This window comes from Equus przewalskii, chromosome 30, assembly GCF_037783145.1.
Source record: "Equus przewalskii isolate Varuska chromosome 30, EquPr2, whole genome shotgun sequence".
NCBI classification, from domain to species: Eukaryota; Metazoa; Chordata; class Mammalia; order Perissodactyla; family Equidae; genus Equus; species Equus przewalskii.
The window spans coordinates 18,295,691-18,313,671 of record NC_091860.1 but is presented as its reverse complement, the minus strand read 5'-3'; the positions used below and the strand labels follow the sequence as shown (position 1 = coordinate 18,313,671).

Below are 17,981 nucleotides of genomic sequence, written 5' to 3'. Positions count from 1 at the left end.
GCCACTGGTTTTGCTCTACAGACAATCACCTCTGCCTGTTGTACTCTCAGCTCAAGCATTGCTGAGCTAAGAAGTTTCCAGGTGTTCTGACCAGGCTTTCTGGTCAGGCTGGGCCTGGAGTTACACTCACCAGTGAGTGGGGCTATGAGTTAGCTCCCCTGCCTGAGTTTTGCCTGTTCTTGACCTTCATATATTTGGAATCACACACATGTACTTTTTTGTATCAGGCTTTTCATGGTTCAAAATTATGTCTGTGAAATTCTTCCATGTGTTGCATGCATTAAATTCATTATTCCTTATTAAGTGTAGTTAGCCATTGTATGAATATGTAACACAATTTATTTACCTGGTATTTTGATAGACATTTATTCTTCCCAGTTTGAAGTTACTATGAACAAAACTGCTAGGAACATTTTTGTTTATGACTTTTGATGAACACAAACACTCATTTCTTTTAAACCGAGGAGTAGAATTGCTGGATCATAAGGTGTGGGTATATTCATCTTCAGTAGATATTGCTGGACAGCTTTTCCAAAGGTGACACATCAAATTATGTTCTTCTCAGCAATATCTGAGATTTCCAGTTTTTCCACATTGTCATCAACACTTTATATATGTGTGTGTGTGTGTGTGTGTGACATACATATATATATGCACACACACACACATGCTGGTTCTTTTAATTTTAGCTTATGGTGAAGGTGTAGTGGTATGTCATTGTGGTTTTACTTTGCATTTTATTGATGGCTAATGAAGTTGAGCACCATTTTATTGCTTATAGATCATATGGAGATCTTTTGTGCGATGTCAATTCAAAGCCCTTGCCTAGTTTTAAATTGGGTTATCCTTTTCCTTTTGATTGTTACGAGTTCTTTATAGATTCTGGATACAGAAATATATACATAATGTAATGCAGATATCTTTTTTCTGGTCTCTGAGTTGCCTTTGCATTCTATTAATGTCTTTTAATGAACAGAAGCTCTTAATATTTATAAGATCCAATTTATTCATCTTTTATATTTTGTGTGTCCTCTTTAAGAAATCTCTGACTACTGCAAAATCACAAAAATATTCTTTGTTCACTTCTAGCAGCTTATAGTTTTACTTTTAATATTTTTGTCTATTATTTCAAATTAATTTTTGTGTATGAAGTAAGGTACTATTTAAGGCACATTACTTTCAAACAAATACCAATTGACTAACACTATTTATTGATTAGATTGTCCTTTTCCTATTTAGTTGGAGTAGAGCAGGTGTTGAAAAGCAGGTGTGTTTGTGAGTCTGTTTCTGAACACTCTATTTTGTTCCATTGGTTTATTTGTCTATCCTTGTACCAGTACCACATGTAACTATTATAGCTTTATAAAACATCTTGAAATCTGGCACATTAAGTTCTCCACATTTGTTTTTCTACTTCAAGTTTATCTTGGCTACTTTAGGTCTCTTTCATTTTCCATATGCTATGGTTTGATTATTTGCGTCCCGCCCCAAACTCCTACGTTGAAACATATCCCCCAAGGTGATGGTATCAGGAAGTGGGACCTCCAGGAAGTGAGTAGGTCATGAGGGTGGAACTTCATGAATGGGATTAATGCCCTCATGAGAGTGGCCTGAAAAATCTTCTCTGCCCCTGCCACCATGTGAGGAAAGAGCTGTCTAGGCCATCAAAGAAGTGTGGCCTCCCAACACCGAATCTGCCTCCTCCATGATCTTGGACTGTACGGCCTCTAGAACTGTGAAAAATAAGTGTCTGTTGTTGAACAAATATTTTAAGCTCCCTCAGTCTCTGGTATTTTGTTATAGCAGCTCTAATGGACTAAATACCATATAAACAGAAATAGCTTGTCAAATCCACACACATGCAAAACCTGATGAGATCTTGATTAGGATTTCATTGAATTTCAATCTGAATTTGGGAATTTGGGAAGAATTGACTCAATATTGCATCCAGAAATCTATGAGCATGCTCCATTCATTTATTGCTTTGTCTCTCAGCAATTCTTTCTAGTTTTCAGTGTAGCAACTTGTACATTTTTCATTGAATTTATTCCTAGGTATTTGGTGCTTTTTGATTCTACTGGAAATGATATATTTTATTTTCTAATTGCCTATTTTGTGTCTATAAAAATATAATTGTTTTTGTATACTGACTTTATATCCAGTAATTGGCTGAATTCCCTTATGAATTCTAAATGTGTAGATTCTTTTGCATATTATTTATGACTAGTGTTATCTATGAAAAATGATTTTTTAACTTTTTTCTTTCCAATTGTCTTATATTTTCTGTTTGTTGCCTGACTGTACTGGCTAGGACTCCACAGGACAATGCTGTACAGAAGAGATGAAATGAGCAGTGGTGATACTCCTGAATTTGGGGGAGAGAGTGTTTAATATTCCACCATTAAGAATGTGTCTTTCGTAAACATCCTTTATCATATTTAAAGGGTCCTTCTACTCTTATTTTACTGAGATTTTTAAAATCATGAACAGATTTTTAATTTTATCAAATGCTTTTTCTGCATCTATTGATCTAATAATATGGTTTTTCTCCTATATTCTGTTAATGAGAAAAAATATTAATAATTTTTTATGTTGAACCAACTTATCACTTCTGCAACACTGCCTAGTTATGAGGTATTACACACGAATACACATCCACACACATCTACACATAGATAAAATTTATTAATAGGTTTCATATTTCTATAGGATTTTTGTGTCTATGATCATGGGAAATATTTATAATCTTTCTTGTAATATCTTTGTCAGGTTTTGCTATGCTATCAGGGCCACTCTGGCTTCAGTTGTGAGCCCAAATTTGTTCTTTTGCATGTGAATACCTCTTTTTTATCTTATTTACTTTCTTTTATTTACTTTGGGTTTCTTGTTCTTGAGATGAAAGCTTAGCTTTCCAATTTCCAAACTTTCTACTTTCCTAATATTATTTATTTGAAGCTATTCACTTCCCTCCAGGCATTGCTTTAGTTACATCCCACAATTTTTCCTATGTCCTATTCTCATTATCATTCAGTGAAAAGTATGTTGTAATTCTCATTTTAATTTCTCTTTGACCCTTGGGTTATTCAGAAGTGTGTTGCTTAATTTCCAAACTTTTGGGGATTTTCTAGACTTGCTTTATGGTCCAGCATATAGCCTATCTTGGTAAGTGTCCTACATGCACGTGAAAAGAAAATGTATTTGCATTGTTTGGTGTAGTTTTCCACATTTATCAGTTAGACCAAGCTAAGGTCCCAGTCACGTGAGTAAAGCCACCACCAGTCTCCTAGCTGGGCCTCCAGATTGAGAAACAGACGAGCTATCCCCACTGTGCTCTGTTCAAACTTCTGAGCCACAGAATTTGTAAAATGATTATTTTATGCCATGAAGTTTTGGGATGCTTTGTTAGGTAGCAATAGTGAGAAGAATTTAGCATTTTGTAGGCTCAATGTTTATGAGAAAATCTTTGCTTTTTCATAATCCTTATAGAATTTAGGACTAGAGAAGTAATTCTAGTGCAATGTATTTTATATACATTTGGAAGTAGCCAAGATTAACCAAAAAAATGGACATTTTACAGCTGTCATTCTAGTAGCTAGTATCACACTCTTGAACACAATGTTACCAAAAGTTATACAGAAAATCTTGTGCCACTTTTTTCCTATGCAAAAATCTACTTAATTGTTATAATTGTTAATGTCTATAAAAATAAAGCAAATTAAATCACAGAGATTCAGAGAGGAAATACATATTTGACTATGCTGTTGAAGGCAAAGTTCAGTTCTGAAATTCCAAGAGGATACTAAAAAAACTGCTTTGCAACTGAAGGAAAGAGAGTTATCTTTGGCTATTCATATTTTAGATTTCTGGGCAACTAAAGTAAATCTCTCTAGAACAACCAGGCTGGGGCTTCTGTATCTTTGCCCACTGGTCCACACAGCTGCCACCCAGGTTCTAGTGCTTCTGGCTGTGTGGGTGAGTCATAGAGCTCTTGGGAAGCAGAAGGTCTGGTCTCCTTTCAAGGTGTTGTGTGAGTCCATTAGGCACTTGTTCTAGGCTGTACTCTCAGGATTACTGGGCAGAAACGTTTAAAAGTATTTATTTATTTTGAGTCACTATTGTAAAAACTAATGCAAGGGTACAGTTAAAGAAAAAAAGTGTTTATTTAGGCCATCCACTAGGATCATAATAAATAAAGCGGTATACTAATGTAATAACAGATGTTCTCATGCATTTATCACATTTATAAATATACAAGAAAGCTGGCTTACAGGGTTCTTGGGACAAATTTGGAAAAGTGTATTTGGCAACACAGTGAAAGTTAACAGTGTTAAGACTATCAAACAGATTCTCTTTCCTATCATTTTTTAAAATACATCCTCTATGTATCTGTGAATAAATGGTAATGTTCCTTTTTAGTTTCTAGTTTTTATAAACATGCCAGTTCTAAGCCAACTGTCAAAGGACCCAGGTTGATCATTTGTTATTTATCAATATTGCTAATGGAAAACAGATTTTAGAAAAGAAATAAAAATTAATTCTTCTGCATTTCAATGTGGAGGCTGATACACTGTAAGCCAGAATCATTTAAACAGTAAAATGTGCCTAAATGAAATGAACCCCAAAGTGGAAGTTCATAAATAGGAACTCTGATACTCAATATACGAATGCTATAGCATTATGATTGTAATTTGATGAATGACCAATTATCTGACTGCAAAAGTGATGAACTTTGATTAATGCTTAATTTTGCTAGTAAATTTCACACAGAGTTAAAATAGGGTAACCTTTAACATAAATAATTTAAACATATCTTAAACACTGAAAATGTGTTTTTAATTGTTATTTACAGTTAATCAATGATACCAGTGTATAGCTTAATTTAGCCAATTGCCAGTCTTGCATCCCTCTTTCCACATCTGCTATTACAATTTTCTTCATAAATACTTAGGCAAATCAGTTTAGTGAAGGGGAGCGATCTGTGGTCCAGAGCAATTCGATGTATGGCCATTTGGTTTGGAGACAGCGTTTAATAGGAGTGTCATCCGTTTGCAGCATGGGATCTTCAAAACCCATAACAACTGCAGTCCCTTCTACATACATCACCTGTTAACAAAATAAAGCCACCAAGGTCAATCAATATTCTAAGCAAATTTTTAAGAAAGATACAAAAATTTTCATAGGCTAGCAGATAAGACATAAATGGAACTTTACATCTAATTTTATTATGATAGAAATTATGACCAAGAATAGCTGCTTACTGATTAATGTGAAAGTATATTTGGAAACAAGACGGTGACACAAATTTTAACTGCTAGGTGACCAGTTGATTTTTAGTTTTTAAGTTCACGATTTAAAAGAAAGCACATGTGAATCCCAAAACACATACAGTTTCTGATAAAAGACATATCATTCTTCAAATAACATATACTACTTGGAAGAAATTTTAAATTATTTATGTAACAATTTATATAATTCCCACTGTTTTAATATTGAGGCCCTCAAATCATCATGCTGCCTCAGGAAATGGAAAGCTGTAACAGAAATATAGCTGTATATTCTGAGGCTTTACTTTCTCCTCTCAATTTAGGTGCTGAATTTCCAGAGCTGAAAGCAATCTGGATGTTTGTCAGTGAAATTTGCTATTCGCTGTATTAAATACTTCTGAAAATGCTGTTCCTGAATGTACTTTGTACTGCATAAAAAATCAAAAAGAAGTCAGGACAGAAACAAAAATCAAATAGAAAAAAGTTAAACTAACCGGGTACTTTAAATGCAGTGACAATGATCATATAAAACAGAAACTGGCAGGTGGGTATCAGAAAAAAATTTTTTTCTGATTAATTTATAATGACAGTCTTTTAGATGGATCTATGAAATAACATACTTACTAAAACCCTAACTCATTATAAGGGGTCACTGTGTACATTAAGCCATTCAGTCATTAATTTCTTTTTGTACCAAGAGAAATTCTGATTGTATGATCTAAAAGGAACAGATATAGACTGCCTTTTTCCCAAGTATGTATACTTATTTTTATACATTCAATGGCTGATAGATGTGATTGTAATTATGTTGTTCCAATATAAAAGTCCTAAGTTATTTGAGTAAGAAGCCAAAAGAAACAACTTTATTAGCCTTAAATGAGAGTTTCCTTAAAAACACACTAAATACAGGAATAGAATATATTACTAGGTTGGATAGTTTGGTTTCATGAATCTACTCATTTTTAGGAAGCTCTAAAGAATACTTTAATGTGAAATACATTTGTTTTTCATTTTTATTTTGGTTAATGTATTAGTTTGTTTCTAGTTTTGATGAAAAATATTTGCCATTAAAACTACAACTCACGCTTTTTAACTCCCCAAAGCAAATCTTCCTTTTCTGAAAAACTGTCCATAAAGTACAATAACTTGAGTTATTATAATTAACAGATGAGACAGACCTATTTTCCACAAGGAATTTCACTTGCTCCTCGCCTTAGAGCAGATGTGCTGGGTGAAGTACCATGACCTACCTCTGCGGCCTCCGCCACCTGCGCCACCTGGTGGATCCCGCTCCCTCCTGCGTGGCGAGCATTCTCCTTTTGTCAGTTTCCTCAGGTAATTGTAATAGTACCTCACTATGCGGTCTACCGTGTTTCTACCTCCTGAGTAACTTCATAACGTTACCTCTGCAACTTAATGACACACATGCTTTGCTTTATAGTTCTTACATACTATTGTCATGTTAATATTTCATCGCTGATTTCTGATCTTTTTGTTAGTATGTCAGACGCTTGTCACAAGCATGATTTGAAAACTTACTATATACAGGTAGCGTGGCCAACAGATCAAGGACAGGATTGGGAATCAGGAACTCAGTTCCAATCCCTGCTCTGCCAATGACTTGCTGTGTGACCCTGGGTGAGTCGCTTAATCTCCCTGTCTCAGAGGCCTCATCTGTAAAATATGGACAATATTTGACTGACCTACTTTGCAGGATTGTGTAGGTGAATAACTACTTAGTGACTATAAAGCACCTCCTATTACAAGGCTACATAAAACTTCCAAATCTAGAAGTAGCACTCATTAACACATATTAGGAAATACCGTCCATGTTTTCTTATTGACAATTTATATTTTTTGCTATATACATAGAATAATAAATTATCTTCTTGTGAAAACATCTTTAGAGCTAACTTAATAAAACTTCTAATTTACATTTTGTTATGAACATAGGAGTAAATTTTAGTCTGTTTTAGATTTGCTCTAACTAAAATTACGTATTTAGTGTACATTAGGACCTATTTTCTGTAGCCACCCTCAGTTTAGATAAGTATAAAAGCAGCATGAGTATTTCAAGTTAAAAAGGTATGGTAGGCTTTATTCCTTCTAATATTAGCTCTATCTACTGTGACTGTTACTTGAATAAATGCAAATATAATAGATATGGCGTATGTGTAGACAAGCTAATATTTAATCAAAAAGGGTGGGTGAGTGAGACAATTGTGATTTAAACCCACTGAGTACATCGGAAGTGACTCAGGTGGCTTTGTCAATGAGTCACAAAGGAAAGCAGCAAAGCATGGTGGGTAAAGTGCAGGCTCTGAGACAGACTACTGAAAAGTTTCTGCCGCTTCCTGGCTGCTTGACCATGACAACTTGCTTCCCTCTCTGTTTCAGTTCCCTCCTCTATAACCTGGGGCTCTAGAGACCACACTTACTTCCTAGGGTGGTGTGAAAACAGAGAAAGCAAGTACTTACTACATAATTGCTCAGTAAATGCCCCAAAATGCTAGCTATTGTGGTTATTAGTTTATTACATCTTTCAAAAATATTTTTCTCAATCAAAAACCTATTACCCCTTTCTCCATTTAAATGGATTAATAATTTTCACTGGCCCCAACTATAATGTTGATTTAGTCATATTTACACAGCCAAGGGCAACATGTATACAGATGTAGTTATTTGTTACAGTGAAACTCTTGCTCCAAAATTCCAGTGAAGATCTCACTGAAAATCACATGCTGCTTAAATCAAAATATGACCAGTTCTAAGATATGTTGTGACAGTAAAGAGACTCCTGGAATAATCTCCTTAGGTAGCAACTTTATGGGAATCAAACATTGTTATATATTCATATTTCTTTTATCAATCCAGGTAAAGACAAATAACTATGTGAATTATCATACCTTTTCATTATAATTTGATTGCTTCAGTCCATTGTAGTGGTAGACAGTAAAAGACTCTGGACCACTCGAGCCCTAGTGTAAATAAAGTACTATTAAAACTTTCAATTATATCTTCATATCAGGCAATTTCTAATTAGCAATTGAAAGTAAAATGCAAGTTTCTTAAATCCTCACCCTTTGATTGGGGAATCATTTGGTAAAGCAAGAAAACCTAAAAGCTGAAATAGCTGCTCCTGGGGAAGAGACTGGAAAGTGGGGAAGTGCTGATTTTTATTATAAGCTCTTCTGACTAGACTTTATTTTATGCTTTTAACTATGATTTTTTTTTAAAGGACAAGGTTCTAAAACACAAAAGTATTTCCTACAATGTATCTCTGCTTTTTCTCTAGTTGTAAGTAATTTGTTCCTCTCAACTACAGAATAGGAATAATATCCCATTTACTCAGACCACAAACATATATGCACCAACACTTCCAATCTATTGGTTCACAATATGGAATTAGGGCTTTCCATTCCAAAAAACATCATTTGAGTATTGTCAACTTTTAATTAGTGAAGAGAGCATTGCGAGAAATGAAACACACAATTATAGTGTTTAAAGAAAGGATATCCTGTAAGTCATAGAAAAACTGATTGATCATGTTATTCCCACTGTCTTAACCTTGGTTCTCAATTAGCTAAAGATCAAGTTCAACTCTCTTGACCTAGCATTCATGCCTATTCATGGCTGGGCCCCACTGAAGGTGCTCGGCTCCCATGATTTCCCTCAGGGCCTGGGTGTCCCTGTGCCTGTCCCTCTTGTCTTTCTGGCCTCATCCGATTGATACAAGGATGGGCATGTGACTCAGGCTGGGCCAAAGTCCCTCCTCAGAATTTTTTCAATTGGAACAAAGGGAAGACAGCTGCTGGTAACTGTAGCTTCAGCTTCCTAGAGAAAGATCGATTGGTTGAGAAAAGGTACTACTCTGGAGAGAGAAAGGGTGGGAGATGGAGACACTGCTCCAATCTTGGAGGCTCCTAGTGCTACCTTCTGGATGCTTCCTTCTTCAATTCCTCTGAGCTACTCCTTCCAATTCATATCTGTCCTTCCCACTTATGTCAGTTCAGGCTGGGGCTCTGTGATTTGCAACCAAGAATCTTACAATACACAGTCTAATCTACCTTTCCAGTCTTATCTGCAACTACTCACCTTTCTGAATTCTCTGTTTTAGACAAGCATATTTCTCATTTTCCCATGAAAAGAGCTTTTGTTGTCAGCTCTTTGCACATTCATGAGTTTTTTTTATTCCTCTCTAAAATGCCCTTCTCTCTTGCTCTTTTCTTCTTTTTCAAGACCGGGTTCAAATCTTACTTTCTCTGTAAAGTTTGTCTGGACTCCAACACTAGCTGGATTCTTTATTACTTTGGGACCTTTATAATAACAAGTGTCTCAATATTTAATTTGGGAACAAATCATATACGACTTTATACTATCTCTTCAGTTATTTTGAAAGATTGTTTAAATTTTTAGCTGTTTTTTAACTTTTCATGTCTTAGATTCCCAACTAAAATCCAACCTCTAATTTTTTGTATCCCACTGAAAATGCTCTAAAAAAAGACAGAAAAATCAATAATTTATTTGATCACTTTCTTAATTATATATATGACTCAAAGCAATTAGTTACTTAGATAAATAATTTGGCTGTTGATTTCGAGTTAACATACTTTAACTCTCAAATACTTTACTGTAATTGAATACATTTTCTATTCTCTAGTTCCAGTCGTTAATAATTGGCATAAAATACTGAAATATCAACAAAAGGCAGTATAACACAGTGGTAAAATGCTTAGTCTCTGGGGTTAGATGACCTACGTTGGACTTGAACTAGCTACTTACTAGCTATATGACCTTAAGCAATTTTCTTAAGTTCTCTAATCTTCAGTTTCCTCATTGCCAAAGTGGGGGGAAAATATTACCTAATTGGTAAGGCACATAGTGCCTGGTGCACAGTACGTGCTTAATGCATGGTATCTGCTTCTGCTATTCTTGTCATAAACAAATTGCCTTGAGATGGTTATGAAATTCCCACGGCTCTTTTCCCCCTGCATCTGCTCTGCCTTATGGCAAAGAAACGCTCTTCCACAGCACCTACTTTAAGCATTTGCAAAGATTATCGAAGTTAGATAAAGATTTTCCTCGCTGTGCTTCTGACTCCAGTTTTGCAACTTTACTTCATTTATTCCTGGTTGAGTGAATCTTTACTGGGTGTGACTACATTGGTCTGTTAGGTACAAACAAGTATATGAATAATGGCCAAAATGAGTGAGAGATCTTTTTTTCTGACATTATAGTCACAAAATGTAAAATGACTCTACTTTTTATGAAGCACTTAGCAAATTTTAAAAAGTCTAACAGCTATATTGTGATATTCTTAGTTACTTTTTGAATTTTACTTCACTCACTTTCTTTACCCACAGTAACCATAACAGATAGATACAGGTTTAGAAATACAGGTTCCCTTTCTTTTTTAATTACCATGAATGAATGACAATAATATTGTCTACTCTGTTAAAGAAAATTTAAATCTGAGACATCAAATTAACAATTATAGCCTTGAAATTTAATAATTTTATCTTGATATTTTCCATCTATCATTTCGTTACAATTTTTCTACTTGGCAATACATCCCTTTTATAATAGAGTTGGAATAGAAATTAGCAGTTTTATTAAAACAATGAACTTTAATTTAGACCATGCTGTTATCGGATGAAATGATCACAATATACCTAACTAAATCATGTGGAAATTCTTCACTTTCACAGGAAACAGAGAAGAGAAGACTGGAGCAGGCTGTGGCATTGGGTGTCAACGACGTGGATGTTAACTCAGTACTGAGACCAGCAGGGCTCCTTATTAACTGAGGCCCAATCAAGCCCAGTGGAAGACAGGTCCCAACGTGACGGCACAGCTCTACTCAAAGGCTTTCCTTCTACTCAACTAAAATCCTGCTGGAACTTAGGTTCACGAGTAGGGGCTTCCACTACATATAGGCTCCTTACCTTCTTTCTTTAGTACTTAGAAAGTTCGAAAAAGACACATACCAATCTATTAACAATAGTTACCTGAGAGAAGGAAAATAGGGATGGGAGTGGATAAAGAGAATCTCTCTCTTTTTATTCCCCACACTTCTGGACTTTATCCTTTCTTCAGAAAAACAGTATCATTATGTACATATATTGGTGAATACACTATCGTCTACCACTCCCTCCGCCAAAGTTCTGCATTACTGTGTTAGAACACACATACCCTCCTAGCCTTTCTGTTTGGGAAAGTATTTATTTACATAACAGTGCTGTCTTAGTCTTATATCTGCATGTCAGAACACTTTAAATTAGTAGAAAAGAATGTTGAAACAATTACAAGATGATCATCCCAATAGAACAAGACAATAAATATATTCAAGTATGTTACCTGATCAGGAAAAAATTCTTGAAGAAATGGACCCAATAATATGATTCCTAATCCTTCTGGATCTAATTTATTCTTCATAAGATTTATACTATGGGGAGAAAAAAAAGAAAAACAGTGGATACCAAAGGAAAAACTTATTTTCCTTCTTTCATGATTAAATTGCTGGTACTATAACACATTTGACTGCCAAAAATCCTAAGAGCTGTCCTTTTTAGACTCCTAATGACAAATACGCAGGAATGACATCTAATTTGCCAAAACTTGGTTATTTTTAAACCAGAGTAATCTGTTACTATTTAGAATTGAAATGATGACGATGGCTTTGGAATATTGTTCCTTATTAGGTAAAGAAACTTAAAAACCTAGGCTTATAAATGCAGGCGTTAACCTCCCAAGGCAAATTCTCTTTGCTTCGTAGGTATGCCTGAGTTTAACAATGAAATGAGGCATTTGACTTAAAAATACGTTGTTTTTAAGCCCAAGGAGAACAAGAAAGAGCGTCTAAAGGCAGTGGCACATCAGATAATCAAAAGCATCTCCTAAAAAGCTTAGTTTCCAGAACCAAATGAGGTGGAGGCTTCACATTCGCAGACAATGTGACTTGAAGGTCAGAGAGGTAAGCTAACCCTCGAAGAGCTGAAGTCCCGAGTTACCCTGAGCGGTGCGGCTCCACTGCTGCAGCAGCAGCCGACAGCAGATTGTGCTTTGCAGAGCCCTTCCCATCTAGGTGTAGCCAAGGCTGGGGAAAGGTGTTAGGTGCAAATAGAAAGAAGGCAGAAGGAAGTGGACTGCAGTTTGAAGAGTTTTAAAAATGAAAATGGTCTTTTCAGAAAATTTTCCTTCTCCATGTTATCTCCCAAAGTATAGGTGCCAAGTTAAATATACCTTATTATACAACATGCAAAAGCCAGGACATTTTGATGGGTGTGAGTGAGGCCAGGAGGTTATGACATGACACAAAGAAAGGCATGGTCATATGACACTTAATATATTTAACTTACTAACCCTTAATGTGGCCCTGTTAGTTCATGGGCCATCACGTATTATGAACGTGACTAGACCACTGAAGTACAGAGTGAACAACTCAGTCCAATCTTTCAGCTACTTGTAGAAAAACAATCTAACTCAATTGTTCTAACTTTATAATTTAAGGTGTGTTATGTATTATGATGAAACAAGGGAAATTAAGTAGATGATATATAGCCATTTATGCAGGAATTTGGAAAAAAATTTAAGCAGCTCATTTTAAGGATGTCAAGTCTCTGTTATCATACTGATTAGGCTGATTTCTTCCTAAATCTTTGCTTTATATAAAGTGCTGTGCTTTGTACATGGAGGTTTAGATTAAAAGAAGGGCAAAATTGTGTATAAAGTTTTAAATTTAATGGAATCTTTGTAAAATGGTTAAACAGCATTTCCCATTTAGCTTACTATTCAGGATCTGAAACAAGGTCCAATGCTTTCATCACATCTTCTAAAAGTGAATCAGGTATGAATCCATTATCTGGGTGAAAAAAATTCCAGTAAAAAATCACATAGAAGGGATAGAAAGAGTTAAGGAACACTATATTAAGTTTATTTTAGGCACAATGCCTATTATTAGACACTCCTGTATATTAGTTTTCTTGGGCACATTGGCAAAGTTTTTCAAGGTTAGTTTCTAATAAAAAAAATATATATATAACTTCTACCTGAGAACTCCAAGGAAACCTTAAAGCCAAACTACTTTTTAAACAGGCTTACAAACTTAAATGATAAAAGGTTTTTCTACTTAAAGATATAAGAAATATTTAGTAATTAAGTATATCTTTCAATAAACAACGAGCACCTTTAAATTCCCTTTACGAAATCCAATTAAAATAATTCTTTATGAACAAATTCCTTTTAACACGTTTTTTAACTTTTTGAAAGAATGTTAATGATCCACTGTTACTTAAATAACTGACTATATAAGAGCAGGAAAAGATATCCCTATAACAGACTTGATTTAAATAAAAGCCACAGATTTAATGGGAGAACGAAGTTCAAAGTTGAAATGCTGAGTGGAATTAAACGTTGTAGAGTAGTTTATGGAAAATACTCCTTTTCTTTGGCTTGATGAGGAAATAGCATTGGTAAGCGGCCCAAGCTCTCGTGATGAAACAGAACATGACACACATAAAAGGCTTCCAGGGCGGTTTGAAATCACAGTCGTTTGAAACAAGCAAGTTGTTTGTGCCCTTAAATGTACAGTGCCTCAGTGCTCTACCCATGTCCTCATTCCTGAAGACTGCGCAGCTTTACATCAACTTCCAACACACTATCCTTTTCAGGGATTAGAAAATTTAAAAAGAAAATCTTGTCATGGAGAAAAAGATGTCCAAAAACCCTGCTTCTACAACCAAACTACAGAATAAAGTACAGTTGCTCTTTCAGGATGTGGCATGTACTCTTTCTCTATCAGAAAGGAAATAAGGAAGGTATGATTTTAAAATAGGTTCTTTATTATTTTATTTAAAGTAGGTTATTTTTTATTTTAATAGGTTCTTTTCTATTCAAGAACCTCATAAGCAGATGCTTACCCATTTGAAGACAGATTGGCCTTGACTAAAAGGCTAAGAATCGTGTAGGATACTTAAAAATGTACAATTTTTTAAAGTGAAGGTTTAGAATAATTCCAATTTGTCAAGTCACCAATAATTTGAGGTATAGAAAATAGAGAACTTGTTGGAAGGTACTTGTGAAAATATTCAATCTTTGTGAGCCTAAGTTTGATAAATTTGCAAGGTAGAAAATAATTATTTTGCAAGTCAGAGCTAAAAGCTCAGCATCTCCGAATGTAAAACAGGCTTTGTTTGGCCAGTAGCAGACAAGGAGAATGATCCAGACAGGCCTCTGTGTTCATGGGCTCTCAGGTATATCCCCTCGCCAGAGCCAGTGTGTGCTACCATGTTCTCCAGGAGCAATGAATGGCGGACACGCTTCCCTCTTACCATAAATGGAGACTCAGCTCTCACCCCCAGAAAGAGCAATTGGCTGTATAAAGATGTAAACAACAACTAGGAAAACAACAAAGTGACCTTCAAAAGCAGATGAAACTTTGGTCATCTAGTATTTAGTCTACTAATGCCCTAGAGAATAAGGAAATCGAGACATCATGATGATAAGACGACCTCAATACCAACAGCAGAGGAAATCTGAGAAAGGACAATTTGTTGACTAGTCAAGCAGACCAAGCCCTAAAAGAAAAAGCAGAACTTGAATGCATTGGTAAATTAAACACATTAATATAAAATGGACTTCTACAGGCTTTAAAGCTCAGAAGAATGAAGAATTGAGGTGGGGGTTCAGAACAAAAGAGGCCACAGTTGCTGAGATGGAAGGTAGCTACTGTGTAAATATTCCAATACAGGTAAATGGTGTTTTAAAACATTTGAAAAGGAGGAAAAAAGCTGTTTAGAAATTAAGTTGTTGTTTTTTTTAACACCAGCAAACAGTCAATTTAGGGAATACAAGGAAAGGCCTGGCCGGTCTCCTCTCACAGAGGCGCTAGCTAAAGCAAACATTGTGGAAGGAGAGCGATGCCAGGAACTGAGCAGACGGCAGGGCGGAGCACTTGGCACCAGGACATTTTAAACCACTGTAGGTGAGAGAGAGTAAAGTTTCTTGGGTATAGAAAAGAAAATCAAGATCTAGTTATTAAGGCTTTAATAACATATACCTACAATTTAATATAATTCTTACTGAAAAGCATATGTGACTTTTGCCCCTAGGCACAATGAAGACAGCTTCTCACTCCAGCTTTCCGCGGTGTCTTCGCCTCCGTGGCACCCTGGCTCGCTCCTGGCTCCCAGCAGAGGAGGAGCTCCCAGGTGGCAGGGATTCCATACCCCCAGGGCCGAGCGCAGCAGCTGCTCGCTAACACTTGTTACATTTAATTATTCAAGCTAATTCTAATTTCAGCTTTAATCAAAGTACTGTTCAGGCACCAGGCGTGTATCAAAAACAGCTTGGTGAACTGTATGTATAAAGTTCAGAAAGAAATGAGCAGTTAATTTATGGCTTCTCCCGCACAACCACTTGTATCATGGATGTGATGGAAAAGCTGCAAAACAAAGACAACATGATGACAGGGGACAGGAAAACTGGCTGGTGCAGCATGAAAGAAACAGTGACAACAATGCCACAGTAGCGGGGTGAAGAGCAGAAGTGACACGAGGGGAGCAGCAAAGGTCTAGAGAAGAAAATGTCCTTTAAAAGGATCAGAAAAGACTGAATTAAAAGGCAATTTCTAAGAATGTCTAAGGATTGACATATATTAATCTACAACAAATAAAATTATTCTTAAAGATTAAAAAACTGCAGCCCACTGACAAAAGACGGCTGTCGACATATATTTTAGCAACTTAAAAAAAAAGTATTTAAAGGGCCATTTTAAAATCAAAATATATATCCCTTGGCAAAATAGTGTTGTTTTCTGAAATGTAATTCTATAAGGAGGAGGGGTGAGGGAGAAGGGAAGAGACAGAGAGAAAGAGGAAAACAAAACCAAACCCCGTTACACGTAACGCGAAAACCTGTGACTGATACCGACTCAACACAAGGTTGACATTAGGGAAGCCATATTGTAGAAAAGAGACCATATTGTAACTTTGAATGACCTCTAACTGACCAGCCCAGGGGATATGCACCCTCCAGGAGATCTACCTGCCCTGTAGATATTATGACCCCTGCTTGTGTATGTACCTCCCAGCTGCAGTAAGACGATAACTTTGTTCTTTTGAGTTCCTTAGGAAAGTGATGACCCCTGGACAGAGTCTATGCTGTCAGCCATCATCAATGACAACTGAAAGATCTGGTGTGGCGACTCCCAGTCTGTAACACCAGAGGGTCAACATACCTAACCCCTCCCCTATAACGCACTGGCTTATATAACTGTTTCAAGATTCTGTGCCCCGCTTAGGACACTAGTCCCCCCATCATCCGATTTGCTAGCTTACTGCTTAATAAAGTGCCCTTTCCCTGCCACCATCTTGCCTCTTGACGATTGCCTGTTGCCTTGCAATGAGCAGATTGTGCTCTTTGTGCAGTAACATGACTATTATTTCAAATACCATCTATGTAGAATTCAGTGTCTTTGAAGATACTGAATAAGGTCAATGCCACACACTTTTGGATTTTTTAAAAAACAGTAATATGGTCAATCTATTGAGTACTTGCATAATTATGTAGAGTAGATATTAAGTCCACTTTACAGATGAGAAAACTGAGGTTTGGAACTCACCCAACATCACACACTAATGAGTAACAGGTGGGACTTGAATCCAGGCTGTCTGATACCAACTGGAGTGCTTTTAGCAGTTTAGATACAGCCATTTGTTGCTGGTAGGTGGAAGCACTCCAAAATTCCTCTCTTGTCCAGTATCTTTGGTCACATTTATCAATTTACCTCCATCCTACTTTTTATTTTACTGTTATTTAAAAAAATTCCTGTAAAATGTGTACCTGGATACAAAGCACATATCCAAACACTTTCCCCCACAAAAGAGATGCAAAAAACAAAATAAAACTATGAACTTTCTCCAAAGCCCACATGTAACACTTTGTATAGGTCTGCTTAGGCTCTGAGCATACATACGAGTGTTTATTTTCATTTCTGAATTTGGGATTACTCATTAAACTGAACCAAGTAATTAGATGTGATATGTCAAGGTCCTGCTGAAATTAAAATTTTGATAGTATTACAAAGGAGAAATTAATAGTTAAAAATATTTTTTTTACCTCATTTTATTTGTATGCTTGGAATCAAAATAATTATTGAGCTCCTAAGATCCAAAAGAATCTGAAATGGAGATTATTCTAATTGCTCAATGAGAATGAGAGTCAATATCAAATCCTTATTTCAATAAATTAATAATAGTTAAGGGGTCAGCCCTGTGGCAAAGTGGTTAAATCTGCACGCTCCACTTCGGTGGCCTAGGGTTTCACCGGTTCGGATCCTGGGCATGGACATGGCACTGCTCATCAGGCCATGCTGAAGTGGTGTCCCACATGGCACAACCAGAGGCACTCACAACTAGAATATACAACTATGTACAGGGGGGTTTTGGGGAGAGGAGGAAGAAGAAGGAAAAAAAAAGTTAAAAGTAGATAAATTTAGACAGGTTAAAAAATACCTCTTTATGACTTCAGCCTTTAAAAAAGACACTGGTAGTGGAGAGAGGAGGAAAGATGGCTGATTTTCTGGAAGAACACCTAGAATCTGGCCTCAGTTCTCAAAACTAGATAGGTAGCTCTGAAGAAGTGACTTCAACTGTCACAAAGTTGGTTTTCCTATGAACGAGATGGCGATGGTAATCCCTGCCTACCTCCTGGGTTTAC

General features: G+C 36.1%; 1 protein-coding gene and 1 long non-coding RNA gene across 5 annotated transcripts in view; one reads left to right on the top strand and one right to left on the bottom strand.

Annotated features, from left to right (window-relative positions):
• The window catches only part of LOC139080468 (uncharacterized), a 58,939-nt gene extending 44,904 nt beyond the window's left edge, over positions 1–14,035 (top strand). The window contains exons 2-3 of the long non-coding RNA XR_011534998.1: positions 6,432–6,599; positions 10,973–14,035. This is a non-coding gene — a long non-coding RNA (uncharacterized lncRNA). The remainder of the gene's footprint in view (positions 1–6,431; positions 6,600–10,972) is intronic.
• The window catches only part of MINDY3 (MINDY lysine 48 deubiquitinase 3), an 84,631-nt gene continuing 70,786 nt past the window's right edge, over positions 4,137–17,981 (bottom strand). For 3 of the 4 annotated variants that reach the window (XM_008511013.2, XM_070601078.1, XM_070601079.1), the window contains 4 exons: positions 13,053–13,125; positions 11,622–11,709; positions 8,171–8,242; positions 4,137–5,103 (listed from right to left, as the gene is read on the bottom strand). In XM_008511013.2, coding sequence (XP_008509235.1) covers positions 4,954–5,103; positions 8,171–8,242; positions 11,622–11,709; positions 13,053–13,125 — 383 coding nt within the window. In that variant the 3' untranslated portion in view covers positions 4,137–4,953. Of the gene's footprint in view, positions 5,104–6,803; positions 6,939–8,170; positions 8,243–11,621; positions 11,710–13,052; positions 13,126–17,981 lie in introns of all 4 variants that reach the window. The other variant, XR_543089.2, reaches the window with a different exon arrangement.